Source organism: Myodes glareolus, chromosome 6 (genome assembly GCF_982192425.1).
Source record: "Myodes glareolus chromosome 6, mMyoGla1.1, whole genome shotgun sequence".
Lineage (NCBI taxonomy): Eukaryota > Metazoa > Chordata > Mammalia > Rodentia > Cricetidae > Myodes > Myodes glareolus.
The window spans coordinates 38,686,686-38,696,510 of record NC_142031.1 but is presented as its reverse complement, the minus strand read 5'-3'; the positions used below and the strand labels follow the sequence as shown (position 1 = coordinate 38,696,510).

The window sequence follows — 9,825 nt, the reverse complement described above, 5'->3', positions numbered from 1 at the left end:
CTTTGGCACTGTTCATTCTTAAGTGTAAGGTTTAGGATGACAGAGATGGTTCAGTTCATAGAGTGGTTGCCACAGAAGCCTGATAACCTGAGCTGGAGTCTCGAGAACCCATATAAAAGCCAGACATAGTAGCATGTCTGAAATCCCAGGCCACTTCTTCTGGGATGGCTCATGGGCCAGCTATGCTGGTATACAGCTATGCTGGTATACGCAGCCGGGAATGAGAGAGACGCTGTCTCAAAGTGGACAGTGAGGATTGCCTTCTGACCCTCACATATACACTGTGGTAGCATGCATGAGCACACACTGACACACACATACATGCATGAGCAGAAACATATACCACACACACATTAAGAAGACTTTTTCCCCACTATTTTTGCACAATGAATTGATTGCACAATTCTCAATTGTGTGGGTGACAATGTCATGTCAGAACGTCAAAAGGTTGGACACCCCTGATGGTTGTTACTGTTATTGGACTACCCTTCTACACGTTGGGCTTTTAAGAGCCTTATTTAAGTCTAGAAACAGAAGTGTCTGGGGTCCTGTGTCTAACAGGGACTCTAGGCTCTTACACAAGTGTGACAAGGAAGGGAGCCTGTGTGAACAAGGAGCTGACACCTTGTTCTTCCCAGGGCTCTGAGCCACACACTAAAGAGAAGCAGTCTGGATTCTACACTGAGTTGGGGAGTACTTTTACTAGGGGATGTGTGAATCCATCACCTCCACAACATAGCTGGGATTTCCAAGAGGAACAACTCAAAACCACTTTATTTTCGGCCATGGGAGAAACAACAGCTGCAGCGGGTACACTTAGGTCAGGTTAGAAGTCACTTTCTCCCATCAGGGAGGACCTCTGGATTAACACGGCCCCGATCACTCACTCAGCTGGCAGAGCAACGCGGAGCCCTTGGCGATCCAGTAGTCATTGGGCCGCTTGGAGGGTAAGAGGATGGTCACCACGAAGTTGGTGGAATGGCCTAGAAAAGGACACCAGAGGGGTGGGGGTGGGGTGGGAGAGAAAAGCTGTTAATTAGAGAGTAACCTCTGGATTCACAGAGATGAGATACTGAGAGACCTGACTGAACCAGAAGATGCTGGGCATAGTCCCTGAAGGTCCCAGTTTCATGCTATACAGAATGAGGTTTTAGAAGCATGGTGCTTTCGGGTCTGCCTGCTTAGACTATAACTTGATGAATATGTTTCAGGTTCTCTGGAGTCTGAATCTAGGATCACTGGGCTGGGATTTAGTCCTGACATTTCAGTGGGACTTAGGGGTATCTAACAGTAGTTACGGCATCTATTCATGTGGTCATCCACCCATCCATCCATCTATCCATTCATCCATCCATCCATCCATCCACCCACCCACCCATCCATCCAACATCCACCCAGCATCCAACCATCCATCCACCCATCATCCACCCCCATTCATCTATCCATCCATCATTCAACCACCCATCCATCCACCATTCAGCCTTCATTCCATCCTGCACTGGAAGGGTCTTGGGATCCTGAAATGAATAAGCATAGTGACAGGCATTCTGTCTTCAGTGTTCAATCATTCAATAGAAAAAGTCACTCAAAGCGTTCTTTCCATGTGTGGCCACTAAGTGGGTATTGAAAAGGTGTATTGTCCTCAGGTGGGAACTGCTTCTTTCAGTGCTGTTTTCTCAGATGCCATCAATGCGGATGGACATCAGGGAAGGGTGGTGTACCCAGCAGAGGATGCTTCTACCTTCTCTTCGATGTTGTGTCCTATTGAATACCAGGCTTTCCAGAGTGACAACCCAAGTTCAATGGCAAGCCAAGCTAGACAGTGTTCTAATGTATTTCCTGGGTTTATGCAGTTCAGACATTTGTCCAAGGTCCTAACCACTTCCTTTTAATCCCTTCTTCATGCTTCTTTGGGTGCCAGTTCAGTGTATACTTCCCCACAGGCAATCAATGCCCAGAGCACGTGAGGCTCCAGGGCTGGAGGACTTGGGACATAAGCAACCCGCTACAGCCACTGTCTGTTTAAGTGGAATCTGTTCTCTGTTGGCCAGAAATGAATTTAGCTGCCTTCCCAAAGCCTCTCACCACTGTTTCCTGAGGGGTTCACTGTACAGTATACTCTGTGATGACTCAGAGTTAGACAATGACCATCTCCAAGTGGTAAATGATTGGGACAGATGTGTGTGGCTCATGTCACATATGCACTTGGACCAGAATCCTGGAGGGCTGGCGTCAGAGGTCTTGTGCTTCTGACAAAACAGGATGGTTACAGCAAGCGCACAGTTGCTGTACTGTGGGCTGTGTTTAGAGAAAGCAAAGGTGGGCTGCGTATGCAGGGGGAAGTGGGATCCCCCTCTGTATGCTGTGAATATGCTTTATTACCTTTGGTTAATAAAGAAGCTGTTTTGGCCTATGGCAGAGCAAAATAGAGCAAGGCGGGAAGCCCAAGCAGAGATAGAAGAGGAGAGAGGGTGGAGTCAGGCAGATGCCATGTAGCTGCCCAAGAAGCAAGAGGTAACAAACCATGAGCCTCATGGTAAAATATAAAATGATAGAAATGGGTTAATTTAAGATGTAAGAGTGAGTTAGTTAATAATAAGCCTGAGCTAATAGGCCAAAGAGTATGTAATTAATGTTAAGCCTCAGAATGGTTATTTCATAAGCGACTGCGGGACCTGGTGAGCAGGACCCAGTGGGTGGAGAGAAGCAGGTCCAGGGGGACCAACGGAATGGAGGATATTTGTAGCTATGGAAATAGGACGACTAGAAGGTTAGGGCAGCTGAATGTGTGTAAGAAAAGGATGTAGGAGGGCTGGAGAGATGGCTCAATGGTTAGGAGTGTATATATATGAGCACCAGTGTCAGGCAGGTACAGCTACCTGTAACTCCGGTTCCAAGGGATCTGATGCCCTCTTCTGGTCCCTGTGGGTATGTGCATGCAGGTGTACATATCATTCTCCGCACGCCCACCACAAATAAACATAATTAAAAATAAACTGAAGTCTGGGTGTGGTGGTTCACATCTGTCCCCAGCGTTGGTCAGGCAGAGACAGGTGGATCTCTATAAATTTGATGCCAGTCTGGTCTACATAGCAAGTTCCAAGCTGCCAGAGTTATACAGTGAGACCCTGCCTCAAAAGAAATGAATAAATAAATAAGAAAGAAAAGGATGCAGAAATAAAGGCTGCATTCCCCAGAGGGTTAGGGTCTTAAACAGAGGGTATCAAATGGGTTTAAAGACTACAGAATCTGCTCAGGGAAAGCTGCTGTCTACAGGCAGGACCGGGACCGGCACAGATCCTTAGCTGAACTGGCTCTGAGGTGGGCAGGGACCCCTTAGTGAAGAAACACATTTTACGTGTGAGAATATTTCCGGTCTCCATTACCACAGGGACCTGCCTGCTTTCATCTTCTTTATGCTGCCTCAGCTGACAAGAGACTTGGACCGCCATTCGTCCAGATTAGTTTCCAAACAGCATTATTGTGTTGTTCCAAAACATACGGAGAGGCTGTTGGAACACGCTGGTTGATTAGCTAGGGTCACTGTTCGCGTTTGATCATATGCAGTTTTCCCCTTTGTGGACAAATGGAAACATAAACACTCCTCGTGTGGCGATCTTGTCTTACACACTTCCTCACGTAGCCTAGACGGTTCTGAAGCAAATACCAGGTGACAATTTTTGCTGCACGTATTTTAGCATGTGTCTCTCAATCATGATTCCTAAAGTCTCAGCAACTATCACAGCTAAGATGTTAATTTCTAATAGCTGTTCAAATGTTTTCAAGTGTGCATATACGGATAACACGTGCACCCCCACTACATGTATATATATGTATACATATAGTAGTGTGCATTGGCAGTTGACAGTTAGCTTGATTTGGAATTCAAATGAGGGCTCCGCCTCACAGCAATGATGTGTGTCCTAAATCCCCTTTAATTATACGTCCCCCTCTGCCTCTTTACCGCCCATATATTCATTGACACAACCAGGACTCTGGACTTGTGAAGGAAGGCTTAGAAGAGATGTGCTCACACTCAGGTCTGAGTGCTTTGGTAAGGTCATTTCCCTGTGACCTGCACTTCCATTAGGAAGCATGCTTCACCTGATTGACTTTTCAGGAGCTGAGCAGTCACTGGCAATTATCACAACCATTTCATCAGGAGCTAAGCAGTTTAAAATTTGATGATTAAGCCTCAAGTATCTATCAATGATCTAACTTAAAATCTGCATTTTTATGTGAATGTGCATGTATCAGCCAGAAGAGGGGATCAAAGGCCCTGGAGTGAGAGTCACAGGTTGTCCGGAGCCACCTGATGTGGGTTCTGGAACTGAACTCCAGGCCTCTGCAAGAGCGACAATTGGCGTTCCCTGCTGAGCCATCTCTCCAGAGCTAATTGAAGTTTTCGTATGTAATATGAGGCGAGAACCTAAACCTAGTGGAACCTAAACCTAAACTTTCTCAGGCACCACTTGCGGACTATTTCTCCATCCCTGACCAACTTTCAGAGGTGCTGCTATCACTTCAGGTTCCCACAGACCCACAGTTGCTCTGGCTCTCTCTCCAGGGAGCGTCCGGTGGATTTGCCGAGCCCTGGGGTGGTGGAACCCTGTCGTAGCTACTGCGGCTGCGTCTGTTAGAGACAGATCTTCTGCTTAATTTTACTCAAAGGAAGTGCTGCTGTTCTTTGTTTTCATATCGCCAAGCACCAGAAGAGATAGTTAGTTCTCGCAACTAACTCTTTACTTTATAACTCTAATAATTTTATGAGAGCATTTAAAATTCGGAGATTAATTGGGGGAGAGAGTTGGGATCCTGATAACATCGACTCTTCCCACTGTAGACATGGCTCAGGTTCTCCACTTATTCATGAGTCTTGCTGTGTTGACCTCAGGAGCCACGAGCTACATTGTTCCCCTTGACAGGTTTGCTCCTAGTCTGACTGACTGGGTTCTTAGTGGAGCCAGACCTTTTCTCTTACTTTTGTTTCTATTTGTTTTTGATGGAACACGGGGACTCTATTAACTGCTTTTGTTTGTTAATTTGTTGGGAGATAGGGTCTAACTGTGTATCTCTGGCTGGCCTGGGACTTACCATGTAGCTCAGGCTACAGAGATCCCCCTGCTCCTGCCTACCAATTTCTGGGGTTAAATGTGTGTACTAGCATGACTGAATCCTGTTAAGTTCTTAACATTTTGTCAGTAGTGTTGGGGATTGAACTCGGGGCTTCAAACATGCTGAACAGGAGCTCTCTACCAGTAATTCTGCTGATTATCATACAGCAGCTGTTTTTACTATCATTTGTAGTAACCTTTTTCTGTAAATTCTTTGGCTTTTCCCACGTGATCAATTATGTAGGCAAAGAACAGTTTTGTTTCCTCTTCCCAAATCCAAGTTCTCATTTCATGTTGTTATTGGTTTGGCTAAGGCTTTCTGGGTAGTGCTGAGATGCAGTCAGCAGCTGGGCACTGATGCTTCCTTTAATCAGTAATGCTGGTTGAGTAGACACCACCATGGTCTCCAGCTGGATGTGAACTAGCACACAGAGACCACAACATGTCTGTTATGAGGTCAGCTTGACTTTCAACACCGAGAAGCTTCCAACAGCCTCCCAGAGGCCATGCTGAGTGCAGTGAGTGCTTGAAATTTGTTCATGGCGTTCCTGAGCTAACATGGTGTTACATCAGAACTCTTCCATGACGATTTACGCTACAGTGGAATGGATTTAATATATGGCCCCTTGGTCGTGGTTAGTCTTGCATTCCTGAGCTAACATGGTGTTATATCAGACTCTTTCATGACGATTTACATTACAGTGGAAAGGATTTAATATACGGCTCCTTGGTCCTGGTTAGTCTTAATTTTCAACCTGTCACGGCCCAGAGACACCTGAGAAGAAAGTCTTGATTGAGGAACTACCTAGATAAGATTGGTCTGTTGGCAAGTCAGTGGGGATTATCTTGATTATTAAATGATGTAAGAGGATCCAATTCACCCTGGGCAGTGCTAAACCTAGGTTGGTAGTCCTGGGCTATATAAGAAAGCTAGCTAAACACGATCCTGTGACCAAGTCAGCAAGCAACATTCCTCCATGATTCCTTCCTCCACGTTCCCACCTTCAGTTCCTGCCCTGACTTCCCACAATGACAGACTGTGACCTGGAAGTATAAGTCAAATAAAGCCTTTCCACCCCTAGGTTGCTTTTGGCTGCAATGTTTGATTTAAGTAGCACAAAAGAAACTAGGACACCATCTCTAAAGGAAAGGAGCTCATGAGTTTTGTATTCAATCTTATCACCCAAAAATTCATATTCATATCTAGGGAGAAAGCAGTATTGGTACTCATGTGCCCTAACAAGTTGCCTTTTCTGGTTAACTGTGGTGATTTTAATAGGTATGGCCCCTAGAGACTCATGTGTTTGAATGCTTGGCCCATAGGAAGTGTCACTATTAGGAGGTGTGGCCTTGTTGGGGGAAGTGTGTCACTGCAGAGGTGGGCTTTGAGGTCTCATAAGCTCAAGCTACCCCCAGTGTGGGATATAGTTCACTTCCTGTTGCCTGCAGAACTCTCAGCTACCTCTCCATCACCATGTGTGCCTGCATGCTGCCTTGCTTCCTGCTATGATGATAGTGAACTAAACCTCTGAACTGTAAGCCAGCCCCGATTAAATGTTCTCCTTTATAAGGGTTGTCATGGTCATGGTGTTTCTTCATAGCAATAGAAACTCAAATTTAGACAGTAACCATCTCTAGGTTAAAGAATTCTCTAGATCAGTCTAGTAATCTCCTAAGAATTTTCATCATGAACGTTGTTCTGTGCATGGTTTGCTCAGACAATATTAGCTATGTGCTGGATACTGCCCTGAACTCTGCAAATATCCATGCATCCCTTCCCATGTACCATTTTAAAAAGCATCCCTCCCTCCCACTTGATGAGATTTCTGAGTTCAAGGACATTTCTTTAGTTTTAGGGAACCACCTGTTGCTTTTCTTTGCAAATATTCCCTCTCCTGCTTTCTTTCTTTTAAGTTGCCTGCTAGATAAATATGGGGTATTGAGGTCTTTACACAATGTCAGACTTTCCTGCCACACCATGATGAATGGTTTTCTCAGCATATTCTTTAGCAGTCTCTTTCTTTTTGAAAAAGTCATTGTTCTTTTAAAGAAGTTACATTTGTTATTGTGTGTGTGTGCATCTGCACATAACATAGCACAGATGTGAGTCAGAGGATGACTTGTGGGATTCAGTTCTTGCCTTCTATCATGTGGGCATCAAAATCAGGTTTTGGCGGAAAGAGCCTTTACCCACTGAACATCTCAATGGCCCACAGGCTCTCTCATATTATCTGTAGAGATGGCTTGCTTTCTCTCTGCCTCCTTGTGAGGACTGTATCTCAGGTTCATTCAGAGTGTTGTAACACAGCTTTCCACTCAGCTCATTTTAAAATGGCCAGATTTTATTTGGCAAGGGAGTGCTTTTAGTGCCTACTCAGTCCATCATTTTGGAACTGGAAGTCTCTGCCCATTAAACTCTGTTTTCTACTTCTTAGGGTCTAACAGAAACAAACACCAAGTTTATAATATCCATGTGCATCCAGAATTACTACAAATACAACTTCAACATTTATAAACGTGTTTTCTTTTATTTTTATTTACCTGTGTGTGTGTGTGTGTGTGTGTGTGTGTGTGTGTGTGTCTATCTATGTGGGGACATGTGCATGTGAGTGCATGTGTCTGAAGAGGCCAGAAGAGGGAGACAGTTCCTCTGGAGCTGGAGTCACAGGCTAACATTAGTGCTTGAAATGGAACTCCAGCCCTCTGCAAGAGCAGCTAATGATCTTAACTGCTGAGTCATCTCTCCAGCACAGGTACTTCCATCTTAAATCTAGTTAATTGGACCAGTAATTTTCTTAGTGAATTACAGTCAGCATTTTTTTTTTTGGCAGAGTTCACTTTTTTTTTCTCTCCTAGGCATTGAACTCATGAACTTTCCATGCCAGGCAAGTGTTCTATAACTGAGCTTCACTTCCAGACTTCCAGTCCAGGTGTGTGTGTGTGTGTGTGTGTGTGTGTGTGTGTGTGTGTGTGAGAGAGAGAGAGAGAGAGAGAGAGAGAGAGAGAGAGAGAGAGAGAGTCTCACAGCCCAGGCTAGCCCCACAGTTGAAGATGATCTGGAACGTCTAATCATCTTGCCTTGACCAAGAGTGCTGGGATTAACATACCATTAACATACCACCACACCCAGTTTTACACAGCACTGAGGACTTCACACAGGATGTGCATGCAGGACAAGCACTGTACTGATAGAGTGACCAACATTTGGCTTTTTTCTTTAATTTTTGAGACACAGTCTTTCTATGTACCTGTGGCTAGTCTGGAACTCACCATGCAGGCTAGGCTTGCCTTGAACTCACAGACTCTCTGCTTATGCTGGGATTAAAGGTGTGTGCTATCATGCCCAGGAGCAGTATTTGGGTTTTGATTAAGATTTTTATTTAAAACATACTTGTTTGTTTTTATGTATATGGGTGTCTTGCCTGCTTGTCTGGGCAGCACATGTGTGCATTGTCCCTGGAAGCCAGAGAGGGCACTGGATCCTCTGGAATTGGAATTTCAGATGGGTGTGGATGCTGAGAATCAAACCTAGGTTCACTGTAAGAGCCACAGACAGTGCTCTTAACTGCTGGCCCGTCCCTCCAGTCTAATGTACAAATCTAAGAGCATCCTCACCTGTAGTTGAAAGTGTTCCTGCCCGCGCTCCTGTCTTGTAGAGTGGAGAGTGGTAGAGTGTTTGGATTGGCTCATAGTTTTGTTGTGGTTCAAAATGAACTACAGGCAGCATGGGGTTCATTTGTCCTGGCAACGCGTCCTCTATGACCATCTCTTGATTGTCCCACCGAGAAGCATCCATGAACATCCCATGAACAAGAACTCCATCTTCAGGAGAGGGCAACTGAAAGATACTCAGAAGTTTAGGGGTGAGTGGAGGAGAAGGGATTAGAGTTTGAGCCACACTGTCTGTGTCCCACCGCTTCACCAAGCACCTCTAAAAACAGTGCTTTCTATCACTGCATTTTAGAGAGAGGTACCCTGGAGTTCTGAGAGGGAGGACACCCTGACCTTCAGTTTGATATGAATCTGATGCTGTCCACATCCTACCAGGATGCAGAATTGGGGATGCCTCTGGAAAACCCAATGATGGCTATTAGTCCATCTGACATCATGAGTGATGACTTTTCTTTCCCTCTTGAGAAGCAGAGGGAGATAAGGGCTGGAATTACCATCCATCCTTCGCAGCAAGGCCCCCTGAGGTACCCTTTTAGGAGATAGATTATATAGATTACTATCTGATGAGTGTAAAAACCATTAAGACTGACCCTATAGCACACACTTATTAGTTATTTACTGTGGTTAAAGTTAGAAGGGATATGAAGGCAACACTTCAGTTTTATCAGGAGAGGCCGAGTGGCTGCCGTAGGCAGATCTAGTCTATAATAGTGCAGTGGATGGTGTGAGTGAACTTTGTGTTGCCTATATGATGAGTGCCTCTTCATTCTTCAAGTCCTGTCATCAATCCCAACTTATTTATTTATTTTAAAAAGACTTGGAAAATTATGTATTTAGTGCTCTGCCTATGTGTTTGCCTGCAGGCCAGAAGAGGGCACCAGATGTCATTATAGATGGTTGCGAACCATCATGTAGTTGCTGGGAATTGAACTCAGGAAGAGCAGCAGTGCTCTTAACCACCGAACCATCTCTCCAGCCCCCATCAGCCCCAATTTATAGATGAGAACACCAAAGTTCAGACATGTAAGTAATTGTTTCA

The 9,825-nt window shown here is 45.0% G+C and overlaps 1 protein-coding gene across 1 annotated transcript in view; it reads right to left on the bottom strand.

Annotated features, from left to right (window-relative positions):
- Positions 1-740: 740 nt before the first annotated feature.
- The window catches only part of Dnah6 (dynein axonemal heavy chain 6), a 205,615-nt gene continuing 196,530 nt past the window's right edge, over positions 741-9,825 (bottom strand). The window contains exons 76-77 of the mRNA XM_087907121.1: positions 8,730-8,952; positions 741-983 (exon numbers count right to left, since the gene is read on the bottom strand). Coding sequence (XP_087763247.1) covers positions 880-983; positions 8,730-8,952 — 327 coding nt within the window. The 3' untranslated portion in view covers positions 741-879. The remainder of the gene's footprint in view (positions 984-8,729; positions 8,953-9,825) is intronic.